General features: G+C 43.9%; 1 protein-coding gene across 7 annotated transcripts in view; it reads left to right on the top strand.

Moving 5' to 3' along the window:
- The first annotated feature begins 167 nt into the window (after nucleotides 1–167).
- Nucleotides 168–21,918, top strand: part of COL26A1 (collagen, type XXVI, alpha 1) — a 174,803-nt gene continuing 153,052 nt past the window's right edge. For all 7 annotated transcript variants that reach the window (XM_014952977.1, XM_014952971.1, XM_014952973.1 and 4 more), the window contains exon 1: nucleotides 168–339. In XM_014952977.1, coding sequence (XP_014808463.1) covers nucleotides 188–339 — 152 coding nt within the window. In that variant the 5' untranslated portion in view covers nucleotides 168–187. The remainder of the gene's footprint in view (nucleotides 340–21,918) is intronic.

Genomic DNA, 21,918 nt, shown 5'->3' with positions numbered 1-21,918 from the left:
CACTTTAGAACTGAGCTTCATTGTGGGATGTAATGTTTAAATATTGCCCCAAAAGCTGGCAGTGGATAATTTAATCCTATATCATTGAAAGTGTGAGTTGGGTTTTTTTATTGTATCTGTGGGAGAAAGAAAAAAAAAAAAAAAAACAACAAAGGGGAGGCGGGAGAAAAACCCTGTTCTTGCAAAAATGCAGTTCGCTCTTTTCTTGTCCTGGTGCTGCTGCCTGCATGGATGTGCGCTAGGGACTGGCTTCCTCTATCAATTCCCAGCATCAACCCTGCAGCACAACTACCCAGAGCAGAGCTCGGGCTCGCCGGGCAGCGGCTTCGCCAGTCGCCGGTGAGTAAGACCGGGTCCGCCTCCCCGGCGAGGAGGCTGGGCCCCGCCGGTGGCTCCCGAGGGGAGCGAGGGGCACGGCAGAACCGCGGGCAGCGATTCCCGCGGAGGCTGCGGGGGGCTCTCCGGGCTGCTGCCCCCCGGGGAGCCGGGCTGGGCTGCCCCCCATCCCAAACGGGGTGCGGGAGGCTCCCTACCTGCCCGCAGCAGCGTCCCTCTCTGGGGCGGGGAGCAGCTGGGGACTGAAGGAGCTGAGCTTTGGCAAATGAAACCCGCAAACTCTGCCCTTTCTCGGCTCCCCAGCCTGTCGGGGAGGGGAAGGCGGCTTTACCGGCTCCGCGGGGCAGCGCGTCCCTGCGCAGCCTGAGCCCTAAAGCCTCCTGGACCGGGACGCGGGTGATGCCGGCAGAGGGAACTGTTAGAGCCGTCGGCTGCGAGGAAAAACTTCTTCAGCTTAACAAAGGAAAAACTTTAATTACAGATGTCTATTCAAGAGCTGCAGCTTTTAAATAGCTGTTTAAAACCAAACCTCCCAGTCTTCTCCTCTCCCTCCACCCCCACCCCCCCAACCAATTTCTTATAAACTTAATGTAAATCAGTTTTGATTTACTGTATCTTGCTGCTTCAGTAGAGCAAACAATTTAGGTTTCTCCCCCTCCTCTCTGTTTTCTCTGGGTATTTCTCTAGAGGTGAAACAGCTGTTCAGATGAATGAGCCGCACTGTATAAAGCAAGAGAGTGGCTTAACCTGATTCCAGTTGTTCTTGAATTTCACTTTTTTTTTTTTTTTCCCTGAAATTCCCTTAAATGGGGACTTGGGAATTTAATATTCAGGACTCGTCCGTTCTGTCTCTGCCTCTTTTCCTCCTCCCCTTGCTAATACCTAGTATGCATGCGTTACGCTGTGGTGGAGGAGGGCTTAGTTTAGCACTGCTTATTTAGGCTAGGAATTGAGATATGGCATCCACACAGCAGATTTACATCGGTGTGTCACAGAAGTACAAGAGTGGGCGCTAGCCTTGTGCCTTGCACGGTTCTCACATATGGTGCATATTTCATATCCAAGTGGGGGTGGTTTTGTTTGCTGGCCTGTCAAACAGGCCTCAGTCTGTAGGGGGTGTGATGTTAAACTACAGTAACTGTCAAAGAGTTTGAAATGGCAGAAAATTATAGGAGAGTAATGGGATAAACCTATCCCAGCTGGATCTGTTCCAAGGTACCCCCTTCCCAAAGCATGAGCTGCAATGAGAACCACATGTCATTTGTCTTACATATCTATTAGCCTGCAGATCTTTGTTCAGAGCTACCACGCTTACATGAGTGCAGGCTGTGTCTCTGCTCACCAAAGACCTTCCCCAATTCACACTCTTGCATGATTTTCCCATGCCTCAGTTGTTTGGATAGCTGATGCTTTGTCAGGGGAACGTGTCCCTCTCCAAGTCTATAAAGTGTTGTATAAAACCATCTAAAGCTGATTTAAACAATGTTGTTGGGAAAGCTGGTAGATTATTTTTTTGTTGGTATTTTTTTTTGTCAGATGGAACTTTGCCATCCTAGTTTAAAGGAGAGGGAGGGAATAAAAAATTGAAGGGTACAAAAAAATCACTGGTGGATGTTTTGAAATAAAAATTCAAGTGCTTAGTCAAATATCACACGTTGAAGCAATCTTTGTACGTTTTAACTTCCCCTTGAGTGGTGGAGTTTTGTTGTTGGCAAATGTCTAACAGCTTCACTTTCTGATGGGAAAATCTGTGTGGGAAAACTTTAAGCAGCCACAACGTTAGACCTTTGCAGGGAGCCTCCTGCAGGGTGCAGCTTCAGGTTGGGAGAGTTGTGCTTTTCTGGTTTTAATATGGTGTGGGATAAGAATACGGGCCTTTTGCTCTGAAGTCTGACATTGATCTATGTGGGTGTGAAGCCTTTTCTCAGGGGATGAAGACTGGTATAAACTGTTGTTTATGTTGTTCAGTATCCCTTTTGCCATCTAAACAGGGGATCTTAGTAGCACCTGAATAACATGAAGCAATAGCAGTTCCGTCACAGCGGAGCTTGCTGGCCTCTGCCCTGAAGAGGCTGTGGAGGACACAAGATGGTGGGTAGGTGATTACTGTTAATGATACTATGTGGCCATTCTTGCTTTCTCTTCTGCAACCTTATCCATGAGTGCTTTTGCTTTGTCCAGTGATTTCTGACACTTTTCTTGAGTACCACTATCCATGTATAAGCGGGCCAGACCCTTGAAAGTTACTCCTGTAGTTCCAGATTTTGGTATGTTGAAGCACATACTGATATGATGCTCCACGGCTGGTATGTTTCCTTGATGCAAGAGACATGCTATTCCTGCAGTTGTCTTCTTCTGTCCTTGGTCAGCAAGTGAAGACATGATTGAGCTGCTTGGGAATCTGCTATCATGTTATTTTTAAACAGCTTGTCATAAAAGTTGTATATCTCCGAGGGGAGGGAGGACAATAAGTTGCTATAATCTTTTGTCTTCCACCTAGAAAATAGTTTAAAACTCAATAGCTGATATAGTTCTTGGTATTTAAGGTTGCAGGCTGTCTTGGAGATGGGCTTCTAAGGCTCTGAGGACTGCTGAAAACTTTTTCTGCCAGAAAACGAAGGCCCTGAACAGTGTAGAAAGCTTGGGGGTGGGTGGTGGCAGCGGATGGCAATTTGGAGGGGAAAAAGAAATTATTCACATCCTTCAAAATGAAATTGTGGGATAGTTGTTCTGGTGGAATGTTTCTTGCTTTGTTTCCTTCTTTAAAATGAAAATTCTAGCTTCTGTTTGGCTTCAGTTGACAGATCTTGGTTATTAGACCAATGTCACTTGCAGGCTATCTTGGCTTGAACTGCTTTGAACTTCTGTAAGGACTGTGCCAGTAATAATGACTGAGACTCAAGCAGGAGTGTTTGTTGGCATTGTATAGATTGCAGCAGCTTCATGATTTTGTTTGAAATTCACATTCAGCACATGCATTTCTAACTTGCTACTGTACTTAAGCAATGAGAATGGGAAGTGGGTCTTACCCAAAGCATAAGAATGGAGGGGCTGTCTGCCAAGCAGAAACTGTTGTCCTCCAGACTTGGACGGGAGAAGCTTTGCGAGCTGAGTTAAGGGAAGTTTATTCCCATGCTGGAACGAGCTTGGTTGTCAAAAAATGCCTGCGTCTGTATTAGTTGTCTTTTGAATTGGTGTTCTCCCAGCTTAACTTCTCATCCTATTTTCCTGTAGTTTCCAATTAGTCATGCATCAAGTCCTTGTGAACTCAAGTGTGGGAGTTAGAAACTTCTGAGACTAGATACAGTCCTTAGACTGGAAACCTCTTTGGTTGTGAGGTGGAAGTAGCTAAAAGAAAAATCCCAAACGTGAACCGGAGAGCAATGTAGGATGATAACTCTTTCTTACAGTTGGCTTTACAGTAGCATCACAAAAGTCAGCTCAGGTGGATGCAAAGTCCAACTGTGATAGATAGACCTTCGAAACACTTATACCTCAGCCTAAAAATTTCTTCCTGTGAACGAATGTTAGAACCATCATGTTACAAATAACAGGATTGCCCAAGAAGGTGTTCCTATCCAGACTATATCGGTAATTACAAATCAGTCTGGTCACATAGTAAATTCTAGTGCTTGCTACAGTAGTGATGTTTCTTGAGGATAGATATGGACAGGAAAGGAATATGGGTCAATTGAAATCTAGAAGTGCATCTTTTGGTTGCTAGAGACAGAGGCTTTGATATGGAAGGCCAGGTGGCTTCATTCATTTCTTATTGCCATGTACACATATGTGCCTCAGAGCACAGCCCAGCGCGAGACCTGGGTTCCAGTTGTGCCTCTACCAATGGTTCAGTCCCTCTGGAGGGTAAATCACTTTGCCATTGATTCAGTGGTACAATTAAACATGCTCTGTGTGCAACTTTGATGTGGGAAAGATATTTAAACTGCCATCAGCTTTCCTATACTATAGCTTGTATTACTTTCCCCCACTGAAAAACCTGAAGTGTTGATGCTTTCAGATGTTTAGGTGATGCTTGAAATATGTTGTCAATTATTCCTTGAGGCTAGCAGTCCCCTAACAGCTCACTTGGATGGATGGCTTTCATGATCAAGAAGTCTGGGTGGACCTGTTATAGGTAGATCTGTTCTTTTCAAGACAGCTGCCCCTGTTCTGCCTGGTCTTACAGTCACACATTTGCTAGGATGGAATTTTGCCTCCCCAGTCCCATTTGAAGGGCTCTGCACAACTGCACTGCAATGTAACAACCTCCAGCCTCTTGGGTGAGCTTTTAGTACTTCTAAGTAAGTGTGGGTCTCTTTATGTGATAGAAGCCTGTTCTTAATACTAAAAGGTGACCTATAAATTAGTATCCTGATCTATGCAGTATGTCAGAGTGCTCTCAGAACATGTATCTGGAGTTTTCCTGACTGTTGTAACTTAATTCTGTCTCTACCAGAGAAAGATGATTTGAACCTGATTTCAGCCCCAAACTCTGAACCTCTTGTGGATTTTAAGCGGGTGTGGAATATAAAACTATACATATTGGAGAAATGTGGTTCTTTTTCCATTTACTGACAGGATCTTGCCTTCTGAGTCATTCCCTCCATCGCCTAATAGTCTGGTCATTGCCTGAGGTCTCTGGTTTTCTATGGTTTGCTGTGGAGTCTGTGAGGATGTCAAGGAAACAAACTGGGATTTGTGTCACGCTGAGTCCTCTGCACTAATTCCCCTTTGAAGTGCCCTACCCAGGTAACCAAGAGGTCAGAAGGTCTTAAGCTCATCACCAAACCCTTGAACTCTCCAGTGTTTGTTTCCTGGACTCTGCAGCCATATGATCTTCATCTGACTTCTGGGGTTCAGTGCTGTAGCTTCACAATGCAATTAAAACAGTGAAACCAATGGTAGTGTAAGGACCTAGCAAGGCTGGAATGGCTTTGAAATACCAGACGTGACTGTAGTTACTGCAGTAAATTGTATTCGTTTAGGAAATCTCCTACTGTCTTGCCTTTCCAGCTGCTTGTGTGAATAATTTCCTCTCATGTAGGTTTCATTTACCAGCTCCAGGAAGGAAAAGGGAGCAGGGAGGCAAAGCAACGGGTGGCAGTGAACTTGTGCTCCCCTTGGATAAATTAACGAATGTGTCTCTTTCAATAATCCTTATTCGTTCATTTTCTCAAAGCTGAGCTTGTTAGTGTGTTAAAATCCTAGTTGAAACACATCAGGTTAAAAACTTCACAGCTTTGCTTGGGGGGAGCGGTTCTGTGACACTTGGATCATAGAATATTTACATGCATATTTGTTTTATTGGGCTGTGTGTTGATAAAGGGGGGAAAATGAAGAATCGCTTTGAGGTACCGATGACAGACTGAAAGCACAGAGTGCTCTAGGTCTGCTGGAGTAGAATAACGGACCAGCTACTCGTGCTCTTCCCTGCATTCGACTTCCAGCATGTTTTTTTGTAAAGCATAGACTACTTCTCCTGTAGGGTAATACTAAAATTCATCCAACCTCATTTCTGCAGTATGTTCAAAGCTCTCAACTCACTTCTAATTAGAGAGATGTAGACAGTGCTTAAATTTACTTTCACTGAGGCATAATGTTTGTTTTGAGGTTTTGAGCATAAAGCTAGCCTGTGCCAGCTTAGATATCACAGAGACTCTATTAAGGGTCATAGGTACAAAAGTTAAAAAAAGCATAATGGAGAGTAACTGGTGCCCCTCTACTCTGCCCTACTGGGGCCCATCTGGAGCACTGTGTCCAGTTCTGGGCTCCCCAGTTCAAGAAGGACAGGGAACTGCTGGAGAGGGTACAGCAGAGGGCTACAGAGATAATGGGCCTGGAGCATCTCTCTTATGAGGAAAGGCTGAGGGACTTGGGTCTTTTTAGTCTGGAGAAGAGAAAGTTGAGGGGGTTCTGATCAACACCTATGAATACTTCAAGGGAGGGTGTCAAGAGGATGGGGCCGGTCTTTTTTCAGTGGTGCCCAGTGACAGGACAAGAGGAAGTAAGCACAAGCTTGAACATAAGTTCCTCCTCGTGTTTAGATGGGAGCTTCTTTACTTTGAGGGTGGCAGAGCCTTGGAAGAGGCTGCCCAGGGAGGTGGTGGAGTCTCTGTCTCTGGAGACATTCAAAACCCGCCTGGACATGTTCCTGTGCGACCTGCTCTGGGTGGACCTGCTTTGGCAGGGGGTTTGGACTGGGTCATCTCTAGAGGTCCCTTCCAACCCCATATCATTCTGTGATAACTAATTGGGTTACTGTCCTGCAACTTTTAAACTTTTTATGTCCTTGAATAAAACTGAATGTCCCACTTAGTGTATTTATCACAACATGGCACTGATCTGAGTTACAGTCCTTAGTACTACTACAGAAAAGAACAAGGGTGGGAACTGTGATATTGTTCCTTCTTGTTGTTGCTCCTTATCTCCTTTTTAGGAAGAAACAATTATTTGTTCACTTGCAAATTATTGCATGGAATAACATGGTTTAGATGTTTTGGCTGGTTTTGACAAGTTTAATTTTTTCCTTCTCTTGGAAATGAACAGATGTGCAAGTAAGGAGCGTGCTTGGGTGAAAGCGTTGCCTGTAACGTGTAGGCCTGGCTATTTGAAAATAGTTGAATCTTTTTGAGAAGACCAACAAATAAGTTATTTCAGTTTTGAGATTCCTTTTCAGCTTCCAAAGCAGGGAAATCATAGCTCTGGCAAAGGAAAAGAACTCTATCTGTTTAGAAATGGCTTTCACCCGGAGGCCCACACAATGAATGCTACTGAAGGCAGCTTCATAATGTTTTGTGTTTGGAACAGATCAGTCTCCTCTTCCATATCTGTGTGGCTTATCTGGAAAAGAGAATCTGCCACTTAAAATCATAGTAGTTGATTTTGAAACCTCTTTGAAGTTGAGAAGGTATCTATGAGGTTCTTTTATGTAGGACTCTTGCCTTGACTTCTCTGTGGTCTGCTGCTATCTCTGGTCTGTCCTCTGAGAGCTGAGTAAGTCAGTCGTTATCCAGCCACCTTCCTTTGTGCTGAGTGAACAAACCATCTGTCAAAACTTTAAAGCTAATATGAGGTACCACTGCATAGAAATGCATCTAGTCATGTCCGATCTTGACATCAGGTTATGTAGTCAGATGTCTTTTTAATTGGTTCCAACTTTTTCTGCCCCTAGGAACTGGGTGGAAGTGATGTTCTTTGCAGTATTTGGACTAGATATAGGCATTTGTTCACTCAGAACATCTTAGAAATGCCGGTGCAATGAAATAATGAGGCAGGGGAATATCCCTCTGCATGTGGTCGTGTAACCAACTTGTATTGAGTCCAGTCCTATTTCTTCTGGGTGTCCCCCTGCCTTTTTGGTGTCTATGCATTATAAAGGGGAGTTGGTTTTGACTTTGCAGATGGACGAGACTCTTGATTCCTGATTTCCCCTTTTCAATGGAATGAAGAGGTATGGGTGTTGGGAAGAGTGCCTTATAAAGGCAGTGTAGTCAGAGGTGTTTTATGAGAGATATCTCTTTCATATGAAGGCAGTTTTGGGGGTGGACCCTGCAGAAGTGAGGAAGAGGGTGCAGCAAATGCAATTGGAGGACCTAAGTATGAAGGTTACCGGTCTCCTGTGTGAGAAACTGGAATAGGATGGTCCTTACCCTGTGTGTGTTGGATGTTAGAATTGTTTAGGACTAAGAAAAGGCAGCAGCATAGGTGCTAAATGAGCTAAATGCTCCTCTTGCCCTGTTGTGGTGACCTTGTGAGATGGAGTTGCTCAGCGAAGGCACTGCGCGAAAACTTCCCTTCTCTCCTTGGCTTGTTTTGTGCCTGGGGTCAATCAACATCTGCTTTTTTTTTCCCCCACAGGACTTTGCTTGTTTAGCCATTCAAAAGTGTGGTGCTGGGAGCTCTCAGCTTGGTTTGAAATGCTTCTTCTCATCGCGCAAAGGCTTGGGGCAGATGGGCTGCTGCGGCGGTTGGGATGACATAACGTCTCTGCGCTGAGTCTCCCATTGGCCTGGTGCTGCGGTGCTTGGTGGGGTGTGGTAGCCCTGAACGGAAGGGCAGACATTGCTTTTTTGCTGTGTGCTGCTTAGCCCTTATTAAACTCAGATGTTTCTAACCCCTTCCTCCAGGCTCTCATTATTGCTGTAAACACAGCAGAGCGCAGGGAGCTTTTTCAAATCCTCATTTGAGGCAGCAATGGGTGACAGCTCTACCAACAGCTCTCCAGTGGGCTTGTGTGTGAAGGGGGGTTGACATGAATTTAACACCCCAACCCAAGGGAAATTCTGCTTGTGTTTTCCCTGAAGAAAATGACTTCTTTTTTTTTTTTTTCATCTTAATCTGATGCCACCTCTCTTCCTCCTGCCTCAGGTTTCTTGGCTTCCTGGCTTTCTTCTTGCCTTGATTCCCTCTTCTGCTTCTGCAGAACTGGTCTGGTTTCTGCCACTCTGCTCAATGTGGGCTGTCTGGCTGCTTGTCTCATCACTGTATCTTGTGCAAACTTTGAGTTATTTGCGTTTTCAGGTGGCAAAGAAAGTGATACCAGCTAAAATAAGGTTTCTGTTGCTTGTGCTAGGATGACTAAAAAAGGCTCTCCTAGAAGAAAACACCTAGTTCTAGCCATTGGCAGCTCTGTATCTCAGCTGTACCTGACCAGATTTATTGTGTGGCTCTGACAGAAAATTATTTTTCAGCTTTCTGTGAAGGGAGAAGAGAGGAGAGACTACCATGGTAACAGAATCTTAGATGCTTCCTACCTATAAACCACGCTTAACACAATTCCCCTACAGGGGAACTTACGAATCCTTGGTATCTCTAAATATAAACCATTAACTTTGAGGTATAACCAGGCTATTTATAACCTTCTTATACGCAGTTCTCCAAGGACCATATCCTTTGTAAATCTACTTAGGGGTCTCAAATATCTATCCATTTAATAGTATTCTTTTTTTGAGCTGAAAAATTCTTGGCCTGGTGAGGTATTAGAGGTGCTTTGTGCATGCCATCTGACTTGGTGAAAGCTGTGTTCCTGCAAGATCTCTGAAGATCTCTGTGAGATCATCTGTACGATTTGTTCTCATGACATTTTTGCATCTGCCTATAGTCTTGGGTGCCTTGTTGTAAATTGAGCTAAAGATTCTGGTTCTGAACTGTCAGGAGCTAAGTTGGATGTTAGGAAGATCATTGCCATTTTGATGCTGTATTTAGTAACTGGATGCTAGATTTTCCTTTTGGAAATCATGGCTGTCCTAAGGCATTTGAAGATGAGAGACTCTGTTGCAAGGCTCTTGAAATCTGGTCCCTTGCATCTCTGGCTTAGTTTAAATTATCCTTCAAGAGCTTCTGGTGCATGGGAGGTACAAAGAGCTTTTCTCATTTGGTACTCTACATCCCCAAGCAAACACTGATTTAATTTAATTAATGATCATTGCAGCTTTGAGGTGAACTTTTTATGCTGCTTTTAATGAACTTAAAGCTAAAATGGCAGTGATCCTGAGGACTGAGTTGTCAGCTTGTGTCTGTCACTGGCACTAGCAGTACAGGACAGAGAAAATCTGATATGCTTAAGCTTCAGTATTTCAACATGGCAAACCCCACTAACCTAAACACTGAGGGGGGAGCCGCATTCTTTGCTATGCCTAATCTCTGTATTTTGTTAAACATGCATTCCTGCCAGAACTTTATTGGACAGAACAATAGTGACCAGCTGGGCAAGTGACCCTGGCTTTTCTGGTCGGCAGAGGAATTCAGCATCTGAGGAGTTCAGATTCTCATGTGCAGCTTAAAGTGATCTGGATTTAGTTGCTTTTAATTATCAGCTGGCTGATTCATAAGGCTTTGTTTTCCACCCTCTTTCCCAAGAAAAAGACCATTCCCTTAAATGTTCAGTGTATATTCTATAGAGCAACATGAAGTCTGGGAACTGAGACTTGCAAGTTGTCTCTTTCTCTTTTCTTTCCCCTAAATAAAATGGGAATAGTAATACTTCCCTTAATGTAAGGGAAGGCTCTGGGGAGTGTTTCATGAGGGTGTGGTTAGATCTTGGAGGGAAAGCTGCAAAATCCAAAGTATTGTATATGGATATATTCAGAAGTTTATAATAAATCTATGAATGATAATACTTGGCACTTGTATAAACATCCACTCTTACAGAAGAGAGGTCGTTGTGCTCCCTGTTTAATGCACCTCTCTGAGCCTGGATGACTAAAATTAGTCTTTGGGAGTTAGTCTTTGCCTGACCTGTGCAGAGGAGGGTTTAGTTTGGAAAGGAAGGTGAGAGGTGGGAGCAGGAGGTGCTGAGCAGGGCAGGCTGGATGTGGAACAGCAGCAGAGAGTTGGGTGATGGCACAGCCTGTGGTGCTTTCCTTTCCCCAACTGCAATGGGAGGTTTGTGGGAGGCTGAATGTGTGACACACATATAGAAACAGTTCTGACCGGTGGGGTCAGTGCAAAAATGCAGCAACAATGGGTGCTACCAAATGATACCAGCCTTTGCTCAAAGGCAGGTCTGGGCTGTGATGCTGCAAACTTTCTCTGTTCCCATGCAGTGTTTGATGTACAGCAGAGAGCAAAAAGGCAAATTGGCTCTGTAGGGTGTTACAGCACTTGGTTTAATGCTGCTGTAAATCAGAGTAACCTGCAGCAAAATATACAGTCTCCCTGCAGTGTATTTCAGGATACAGCACTGAGCCAAATGGTTTAAACTATTGCACAGTAAAATGCTGTCTCTTGGGCCACTGTTACTGGAAGTCACTAATGTATATCACAAATGATACAAAAATTTTGGATTACAAAGTTGTAGGAATTCTTAGGCTATAGGCCTGTGGATAAGCTTTGAATGAGCGTGCATTGCAAGCAAAAATAATAGGATCCCATTTTGCCAAGCACCAGAAAAATACTTGAGTCCTGATAGTGTAATTAAAAGTCTGCTAAAACCCTTTCAAGACCTCTGCAACCAAACCCATTGGAAATTTATTGCAAGCACCACAGCAACATACTCATTTTCTTGGGTAATATCCTTTGAAACAATCAAGCTCTAACCACTTGGCAGGGCCTGACAGACATAATTATTGGCTTCTGAACTAGAAGATTTTTCAAAGCAGCTTCTACAAATGGCTATAAAACTTTGCTGAAAGCAAACTTTCAGCTCCCAGATACGCAGCAACTCCTCCAAAAAGGTAACCTTTGGGAAGATGAGGGTGAAGCTGGATCTGTCTGTGCTGGGTGGGAAGAAAGGAGACAAGTGGGAATGTGGAAATGATAAGAATGGTCACAACTTGTCTCTCAAGCTGAATGCAACTAGAAACTAGATTGGTTTGTATTAGACATTTTGGCTGGTGTCCTGGTTGAGCCTGGGAGTTGCCTTGTCCTACCCGTGTCTGGCTTATTGATTTGTATCTGAGCATCTCTGTGGCCTGTGGAGGCAAGGCTCACTTTGCAGGGCACCTCTATAAACTCTGATGTGTGTGGTTGTGTTTTGGTTTGTTGGGGGATTTGGTTTCTGTTTTTTTTTTAAATCAATTGAAAAACCAACACCAAACCCCACGTGAGCGTTTGACTGGAAACATATTCTCCACGTGGCCTGTGGCTCAGGTATGGCCTGTAGTAATTGGATAAGTGAATAGGCTGTTCCCATGGACATATCAACAGCGAGGGGAAACAGGTCAGTAGTTGTTCGGTCACTCCCTGCTCTGAGGTTAAGGCAACCTTTCTGATTTGTGCATGTGAGAGTGGTTTCAACGAAAACTTGTACCAAGTTTCTTCTGCCGCAAGAAGTACGTGACATGAGTCTGTCACAGCCATTTAATTTGAGGTTCAGTGACGTGGCTGGTGTGTGGCATCCCTAGATGCTTTCTTAGAAACGGGTCGAGTGAGCGCTGTTGTGATGGCAGCTGCTGTCTTTGCTTGCAGGGTTGGCTGTATTTAGCATCATCTTTGCTGAGACACCACATGTAAAAATTTCTCCAAGCTGCACTGAAAGGTGGTAAGGAAAACTCTCATGTATGTGTGTATGAGGGAGAAAAAGCACAAGCAAGTTTTAGTGTGTGAAGGCTGTTTGCGTACATATTTAGTGTAATAGTAAACTGTAGACTGTTTGCTGAGCAGCTGTGTATCACTCACAGGCTTACTGGTTTGCCCACAGTAAATAAAGCAACAGTATGCTCTTCTTCCCAAACTGCAAAAAAGGTAGCAGAAATGCAGAATAACTGTCGCTCATCAATAAAATTCAGGTCACAACTGCTTGTTTTAATCAAACTTTTATCTTCCACGCTCTCCTTTGTATTGCTCTTGGTGCCCTGAATGTTCTGGTTTTGAAGAAATCTGTGTAAATAGGAGAGAAGAAAAAAAAAAAAATTCTGTCTTTAATAGCTTTGCCTTGAATTTTCCACAAGCTTTTGCAAGTAGTATGTGTCTAAAATGGGATGTGGGTATATCTAGTGTCAGTCCCTGCCTCTTTGCACGCATAGATTGAGACTTCTCACCAGTAACTCTAGACATTCCCAGCAGAGCGGTGAGAGATGCCTGGGAAGCCTTTGCTTTAGGAGGCTGGATCATTTGTGTGCATCAGTTTGCCCCCTCACCAAATTTGTGGTTAAAATGCTGTTGTGGAGTTTTCCACTCTGCTTTGGTGGAGACCGCTGAGTTGCCCTGCCCTTTTGTATTGGCAGGTAGTTTTAAACTTCAACAAGACCCAAAAAGCCCTACAACCCCCCAGTTAATGGAGTTTGCTATACTTATAATTCCTCACAGAACAGGGCAGGAATTTTTCTGGCTCGATGTGTGTATCTCTCCTTTGGACCTCCTGCTGTCCCCTCGCTCTTGCTTTCTCCCCATCCAGTTTCCCATGTGTGTACTCAGGAATGTTTCAAGACAGTGTTATCATTCCGAAGGAATCTACTGTGCGTGCACGGGCTACGGAGGGGTTTTTTCGGCTGTTATTACTTGGCCAAATCAAACCCATTTTCCACCTGGATACTGAAATGTAGATCTCCTCCCTCAAGACCATCTCCCTTCCAAATAGAGGCTTCCAAAGCACCGAGGCACTAAAGCAGCTTCTTAAATTGCTCAAGAATTTTTTAATAATAGAGAAAGGTGTTAGTTTTCCTGTTCACAAGAGAAAGGCCTTCTTTTTTTTAAGATTTTTTTTTTCTAATGAACAAACTGGATTGCAGCAAGGTTTAAAAGGAGAATAAAAATAATTGTTCTTGGCTAGAAATAAGGGATGGAGACCGCTTTCAAAGCCAGTGAAAGCTTAGAAAAAAAGAAGAAACTTGAAAACTGAAAATAGGTAGGTAGAGCACTTTGTTTCTAGATGTCTTTGTACAGCCTATCTATAGACAGCTATCAAAGAGTGGGTTCTGTGTGATTGAAATCTGAACCATCAGCTGAAGAGTGAGTTTAAAACTCGCTGAGGCAATACGGAGTGTTGGCCAGCAGGGGCTTGGGACTACTGTGTGCAGAAGAGCTGCTGTGCAGCAAACGCTCTGTAGTTACTCTTACAGCACTGGACGGATGCAATCGGAGGAGTGTAAGAGTGGGAGCCTGGAGAAAGGGGAAAAGGAGGTTGCTGGTGTCACAGCTTGTTGTGTGCCTGTAACTACTGCATCTGAGTTGTGTTACATTCACGTGCAGCTTTAAGTGAGGCTTCTACTTTGCGCAAGGAAAGCACTTTTTAAAGGGTTCGTGACTGGCAGCTGGGAAGTGTTTTAGGGCAATTCATTACTGCGTTTAGATGGACATTGGGAATGACTGGCTTGAGAGGGAGGTGAGGATGGGAAAGATGTGGTCACCTAACCACGCATGGGTGTGGGTTTTAGTAAACTAGCAATACCCTTTACAACACTAAAGATGATTTTTGAGAGTTTTAGGCTGTGCAAGTAGGAATTTATTAACCTTAAAGCTATTGAGACACCCTCCTGCCTTAGCTCACTGTCTCTGGTCTTTCTCCCAACATGCACTAGAATCAGAAATGACTGTTGTAAAGGGCAAACTCAGCTCTCTGATCACACAACAAATCTTAGTTTTGATGTTCCTACTTCCCTACACATGAAACTCCCATGGGTGTGACTGGAACAATAGGATTATTTTCCAAATTATTTTTTATTGTAGTAACGCCCAGGACAGCCTTGTGCCAGACATGGCAGACATGGAATAAAAACTTTTCAATTTAAGTAGCAAATTAACACACAGGCTTTGGGTTTTGTTTTTCAGGCTGATTAACGCTTTGAATACCCAGGCAGAGAGGTTTTGCAGGGCTTTGTTTTTACTGAACTGGGGCCTTGTGTGGTTCATCTTACGGATCTCTGAGCTGGGCAAGTAAAAGACAGCCTGCTTTATTTACTCTGCTCGAGACAGCCTGGTATTCAGAATGACCTGGTGTATCAATAGAGCAGTTACTGGACAAAAGTGCTTTGCTCTTGGATAACAGGCATGTTGGCAGAGTGCAGCTTTCCCCAGAAAACCTTCCTGGAGCACCTGCAGCAGCCTTGTCTTGAGCCTAATGCAAATGCTGGCTGATGGGTACCTGAACTTCACTTGCCTCACTGAACGCAAGTGGCTAAGCTGACAAATCAGAAAGGGAGAAGAGGAACTGTTGATCTCAAAGCAAGATAAGTAGATGGATTTGTCTAGACTGGCTTATTATTTCTAATCACCTCCTGCAGCACTGGAAACATTAGAAAGTGGTAGGCTTTTCTTGCGTTTGAGGAAAGGCTGTTTCTTTTGCGTTTTCAATGAGGATGTTGTCACATCTGGCTATTTGTGTAGCAGTCACCTGAAACAGAAGTGACACGGAATAAAGCTGAGCCTGCACACGTACTGCAGCTTCACTCTAGAAAGAGGTCCCCTTGCCTCATGAAATCTAGTTCCTAACAATGATGGGCAACCACATGGTAGATATCTGCTCTAGGAAGGTCTGCTGCATAGTTCCTTGGATACCAGAGCCCACAAACTGCTTCACAAGTTGCTGAACAAATTGAAGACCTAGACTGAATGAAATGATTGTAATGTGCCACGGAAGGGAGGACAGGGGGAAGAAGAGTTCTGGGTTCTGTTAACCTGGCACAGCTACCTGTACAGGTACTGCCAGTTGCATCCTAACACTTGTGAATCTGAAAGTGGTGCTTTCATCTGCTTTTCAATGCATTTTGTGCCCCCAGGACACTGCTCTGAGTGTTAAAATAACCCAGGAAAACAAATCTGTATTCCCTTAAAGAGAAAAAGCCATGTTTTGTCTGTGGGATCTCCTTTTATATATATATATATTTATTTATTTATTTATCAAAAGGTTGTACCTGTCTTCAATGACAGTAATGTCTCTACTGGTCAGTTCCAGGAAAAACCTGAAATACATGTTACACAGGATGATTAACATCATATAATAAATAAGCAATGACTTGATGGTGCCATCCTAAATTTTTTTTCTTTGATACACTCAGTGGTCTCCTTTTGACATTGCCTTTTGTTCTTGTTGTAATTTGTGGGGTTTGGTTCCAGTATAATGCTAATGAGAAACACTGCTTCATTTAGGCAAAGTCCCTGTGTTCCTGTCATGCATGTGGCTTTCATTGCTGCTGGTGAGTGCTGTGAGTTTGGCAACGGAGGGCTCAATGTGAGGCACAAAGATGCACGTTGGTCTGTGCAGAGCTCTATAAGCAAATAAAAATAAATTCAGGAGTGGACCTTGTTCCCTCCTTGCAGCCGCTGTTGATGTGTGTGGATACAGGCCCTGTAGGGCTGAGTAAGTGATTTGATGGAGATGCTGAAAACCAGCAGGAGCTTGATTTGTCTGTTTTGGAGGACTCAAATTGTGCAAAGTGTTGTTTTGTTATGATGTAATGTAGCAAGGGGAATTAAAGACAGCTATGGATAATGACTTTATGGATGGTGGAGGAGACTCTGTAGCCACAACAGGAGCACTAGTAAAGCACAGGATGCTGTTATGGGGATGCTGACATGTTATGCTAGTTTTCTTAATGTTTTTCTCTCCACAAAGGCATGTGTCAGTCTCCTGGTTTTCAACTTAAAATTCTACCTCTTGCTAATTCAAATTAGAGTTTAGTTCTGAATAAACTTATGCTGGAGTAAATTTAGAGGTACAGACTTTGATAAAAGATAGTCCTGCACTTTAATGAAGATTGGGACCACTGTCCTCAACTAAAGCAGTTCTAGATCTTCAGAGGAGGACACATAGTCAAGTGCCAAATATCATCTTTGAACATGGGTATATTTTGAACAAACAGTGTTCCAAATCCCAGCTCCATACTTTCAATCAAGGTCCTAAGGATGTTTTTTTCCCTTGACTTCACCCCTCTCTTCAAGGTCACGCTTTCTAGGAACGGATAAACCAGTACTACAGATGTATTGGCAACATGAAGGTAGGAGACCTACCCACAACCAGGTTATCCAGCTGTGCAAAAATGTTTAGACTCAGGTTTTTCTTTTGAAAGTCTCTAATTCGAGGAGCTTTTATGTTGCAAAAATTACAGACTTGGTTGTAATTGTGCCTGATTTCCACGCTGCGTGGATGTTGAATGCCAAATTCCATCAAGTCAGTCTAATTTAACAAAGACAGATTCCACGGATATTTTGGTATGTTTCCTCTTTCCTCTCTCTGTGAACACTGGAAACCACTGTCTTCTCATTGATTGCGATAAGCTTGGGGGAGGGAGCAGCAAAACAGTTCAGTGCCTAGAAGAATGCCTGTAAAAGCAAAGCACTTCAAAGGAGTCAACTCCCCTTTTATTTCCGAGCACTCAGTCATGGACTAACTTCTTTCATTTTCATGATGAAGGTAATAATGGTTCAGGTCAACCATATTTATTTTTTGATTCAGCTGGAACTGCAAGGAGCCAAGTGGTGGGTATAAATCAGAGGGATTTTATCCTAGAGAAATACTCCTTGTGCCTTCTCACCCTTTTCCCCTTCTCATCTCTTTCCTCTTATGCATAAACAGATACGTAGGCACAGAGGTGCAGGTATTGAACGTGATTTATTTCTAACATTACCTGGCTGCTCAACCTCTTTTTAAGCCCTCATCTGCCTTTGTTATATTCTGCATTTATATTAGTCCTGATGTACAGGGTGGATCTACTGTACAAATGAATCAAGCGTGTGTAATAGATGAGCGCTATCATCTTCAGAGCCCCTCCTTCATTAGTTACAGCAGTTGGAAGGTGCCTTGTGAATGAGGTGGGGGATTGGAAGAGAAGAGGAATGGTCTCATGGCTGAAGAAGCTGAATGTTACTCTGGGGAGCTGGATTCCCTCCTTGTCTCTGAAAATGAGTTGCACCCGTGGTTCCACGCTATTTGGCTATTCTGCTTCTAGGCTTTTAATAATGCCAGTAGGGAGAGGCTTTTCCCTTAACCCCAGTAACTTCAATGGCTGCAGAAGGATGAGGCAAAATTTTGTGGAGTTTCCTATGAATTGAAGTGAGTTCAGCCCTCGAGGTAACGCTGTTTGGAAGGTCAACCATGCACACAACAAAGCAAGGAAAGCACAGTTAAATGCGCTTGGCTGCAGAACTTGCTGAAGATTAAAGCTCTTGTACAGACTGAACTGTGTTTTCCTCCGAAGGTAAAGATTCCTCTAGGACTAAACTCCCTCCAGCAGTCTCTGATAATCCACTTTGTGTGGGAAAACTTAAGACTGTTATTGGCAACTGAGTATTTGAAGTGCACTAAGCACAGAACATATTGCCCCCTGGGGAAGGGTTATGCTGTTGGGAGGTACGTAGATAAATTGTCCCATCTTTTTCTGCTAGCCAGAACTTTATTTTTATGGCCACTTGTTTCAAACTCTTCTGGGGTGGAGGTGGTGTGGTGTGTGCAGAAAGACTGGGGTTCCTTCCAATCTTTGTCTGACCAACATAGCAGAGTCAGAGACCTGGAACTTGTCTTATTCCTGTTCATGCCTCTGGCTCTCTGCTGCTTCAAATGGCTGCTGCTGTCTGGCTTCAGAAACACCAACAGTCTTCCAGTTTTATTCGTTTCCCAAAATGAATGGGCTGTTACAAAGATTTTTCTCCCTTTTTCACAGGAGTCAGGGTAACCTCTATTAGTGACTACGAAGTACTCAGTGGGAGTAAGGCATGCGTAAAACATCAATATTGACAACAAGATTACTGTGTCTTCTGACTTGCAGACCCCTTAAAACTTTGTGATGGAAGAGCAGACTCTGCTTTGAACTGAACTTTGCCATCATAAGCTTGTGTACAGCCACCCCCTCGCCCCTGCCAGGTGGTCTTTCATGGATTCCTTAGCAATAGACCTGAATCGATCCATCAACTCTGAACATTCTAGTATTCTGGAGACTGGTGCTCACAGCTGAATTTTGTAGTTGGCTCTTTGCTGGACAACAAGCTGAATGATAGCCAGCCTTGGATCCTAAAACCTAGTTATCTAGGGAGAGCATGAATAGGGTCAAGAACAGGAGATACTTAAGCCCAGCTTGGTTTTTATCTGAGTTTTCTAGTAACATGTGATGGGACTGTTTCCTTTTTAGCAAGGTCACAGCAGTAAAGAGTCATCTGGTCACAACCAACTGAATTAGGTGGTAAACTTGATTCTGATGAGAGTCAAAGCACATTCAGGGAGGTGTGTATTTATAAAAAGGGAATTAATGTAGTTATGTAGAGCTGGATGGCTCGGGAAGAGTTATCCCAGAGAGCCTGGCAGCCTTTGAATCTGGATTTCTTGGCATGTAGAGGGCAGCTTCTGCTCCTGGCCTCAGTGGAGTATATAAATAACTAACCCCTCCTAATGATGGGCTCCAGCACACAACGTATGGATTGCTGTTCTGGCAAAGCAAGTGGGATGCTGTACTATTTATACAGAGAAAAGGGCACAGTTTGCTTTCATTGAGTCAGAACAGCAACTTTTTCCCAGTGAAAGTCAGCGACCTTCTGATTTTATTGAAATTCCTCTCTAGGATTGCAGGGAAATTGATAGCTCCAGTGAAAAATGTTATGAGGAAACTTGGGGAAATCTATCTAGCTATCAAAACACTCCTACTGTTTTCCGTGCCCTAAATGTTGATCTCTGCTAAGTATAACACACAGTGTGTTATCCTTATGGAAACAAAAAGATAATTCAGTGCAGTTGTTTACACAGCACAAAGCTTAAGGGCAAATCACAAGCATCAGAAATGCCAGCCTTATTGAGAGAGTTCTGTAATATTTATTGGGAGTAGGGAGGGTCAGTTCATACCCAAAAGCATGCAACAGGTGCTGATGAAACAATTCTGTATATAAAGCCTTCTTCCACACCCCATCTCTGGGCCAGTTAAGTCTTGGTGATTTGACCCTTTGTTTTGTAGTGTGGGGCATGGCTTTCATTGGAAGTACTAAACCCACACTAAATCTCCGTTTTACTTAGCTCTATAAGAGCATAAATGGCTTTGTTCAGAGTCTAACTGGTAGGATTGATTCAACTGGAAGCAGAGAATTTCATCCTGGTAGGAACGTGGTGTGCTATAAGGCCACAGAGTTGTAGCCATGTCCTTCATTCAGCCAGAAGGTCCCGTGTGTGGTAGGTGTTGCCTGCTGTAGGTCTGTCCTTAACAGCCAGTCCGTTTTATGTGTGGAGCTGAACTGTGGTCCCACTGAAAGAAGTGATTAGGCAAGAATGTAGGTGCTTTCATGTTCAAGTTGCACACTCCTGATTAAACAGGCTACTTGCTGAGTCCTGATCAGTTCAGCCCAGTGGTTTCTGACATTGTTCAGTTTGTGATCGCTTGTCCAGTGAAACAAAACCTACTAACCAGTTGGCTTTTCTCTTGCAAACCCCTTAGAAGGCCCTCCAGGGACCCCCAGGAGCTGAAGAAGCTTGGATAAAAGCCAGCTGTCTGGACTAGGAAAGAAGCAAATGTTGCTTTTGGGGATGGCTCTGGAAGTTTGTTGGGGTGTGAGTTTTTCTAAGCATTCACAGTGGGGGAATGGGTGAAGGGATCCTTTACGTCCCCTTTGAGTGGTGGGCTTAGGAAACAGTGCTGTGCAAATCCAGGTGGTGAGAAGGCGGGAAGAAGCAGCTTGCTGTCTGTCAATGTCTTCCTCTCCGTGAAATGATTTCTGGCTAGCGTGACTAAATTAGCTTAGAGGAATTAACCTTTGATATGTGAGCATGTGGCTTTTCTGGACCTTGCAGTATTCTAGCTTGAGTATTTGTTACCTTTTGCTTCTCCACCCTCTGCAGTCCCTTTTCTCTCTCACTGTAGGATTACAGGCTGCACAGACATCCACAAACCCCAGAGGATGAACTGTGCATCCAAGTAGGGCTTCTGATGAGGGATGCAGCAGCTTCAGAAAGCTGGTGGGGTGCAGAATGTGGCTTCCTGCCTGCTGTCTGCCTACAGAAACAAAATGCAGCTCCAGCTCAGTGTGTAAGTCTGGCTGCCCTTTGATGTCCCCTCAGCCTGCTCCCTTCATGCCCTGGAAAGTTGGGTTTTCTTGTTTCCTCCAGCGTTTAGGTGCCTGAGGCCAGGCATCACTGCTTTTGCCTAGTTGGCAGAGAGTGGGCAACTCCCTCCCAGCATCTGCTGAGGGAGGAAGGAAGGGTCTCTTTAAGCTTGGAATAGTGGTTTTCAGAGTATCTCCAAATGAAAGCAAACTATTGAATTTGTTGCTCTTGTTAGACTGAAAGGTCCGCTGTAACCTATACAGTAAATACAGTTGCATATCTGCTGGCATCAGCACTCGTATTCCCTTTGGAACAATGTGTTGTCAGCTGTGATCAAGACGTGAGATCTTGGTCTGTAGCCCTGGACTGAACTGTCTAAATCAGTAGCTTGCAGGCCGTGGTCTGCAGATCCTCAGTTTTCCATGAAAGTCTTCCAAGAATGAAATAGGGTGTGAGAGGAGGGTGTCTCTTTGGGAATGGCTGGGGAAAATGGACCAAGTGAGACTTGCCTTTCTAAGCAAAGCAGCAGAAGACCAATTCCATGAAATGCTGCGGGGCATCGTGCTAAATATGCTGGTGATGAGCATGCATGAGATCCGACAGACCCAGCCCTAAAGGAGCTGCTATTTGGATCATTTTGTTTGCTTGGTTGGAATATTCTTTTTTTGAATAAGCAGCAATATATTCTCTGCCATCCTGGATGCATGCCAGTGAAAGTCCTAAACCTTTCTTGCTAGCATCTGTATATAATATAAAGGGTCATTTATAATCTCTGTAAGCCATGATGGGGCCTTTCGTCACGTTGTCTGAAGCCTGCTTGCATTCTGGAGACTGTTCTTTGCTGATTCCTGGCTTGCAAAGAGAAATCTTGGGCTGCTTTTGTCTGTCTGTCTTCTTTCTGTCATAGTCACTGTGCTATTATATTGACAGGGAGTTCGAAGCTATATATCCTAATGCATCTTATAATCAGCTATGTTCCTGTCTTTGTCTCAGCTGCTTCTATGCCACAGTAAATAGCCAAATACCTAGAAGTTGCATTTGTGGGCAAATTATGCTATTTATTGGAAGCCAAGAGTGTGTTGTTTTGCACCTTTCACTTCTGGGTGGGTACTTCTGTAACCAAACTCTCCCCTCTCTTGGTAAAGAGGGAAGTAGAGAAATCTGCGTTCATGATGGATTATGTGAGTATC

The sequence above is a fragment of the Calidris pugnax genome, unplaced genomic scaffold, assembly GCF_001431845.1.
Source record: "Calidris pugnax isolate Ruff unplaced genomic scaffold, ASM143184v1 scaffold133, whole genome shotgun sequence".
NCBI lineage: Eukaryota > Metazoa > Chordata > Aves > Charadriiformes > Scolopacidae > Calidris > Calidris pugnax.
The sequence above is the reverse complement of the archived record's forward strand: the minus strand, read 5'-3'. Positions and strand labels throughout refer to the sequence as shown.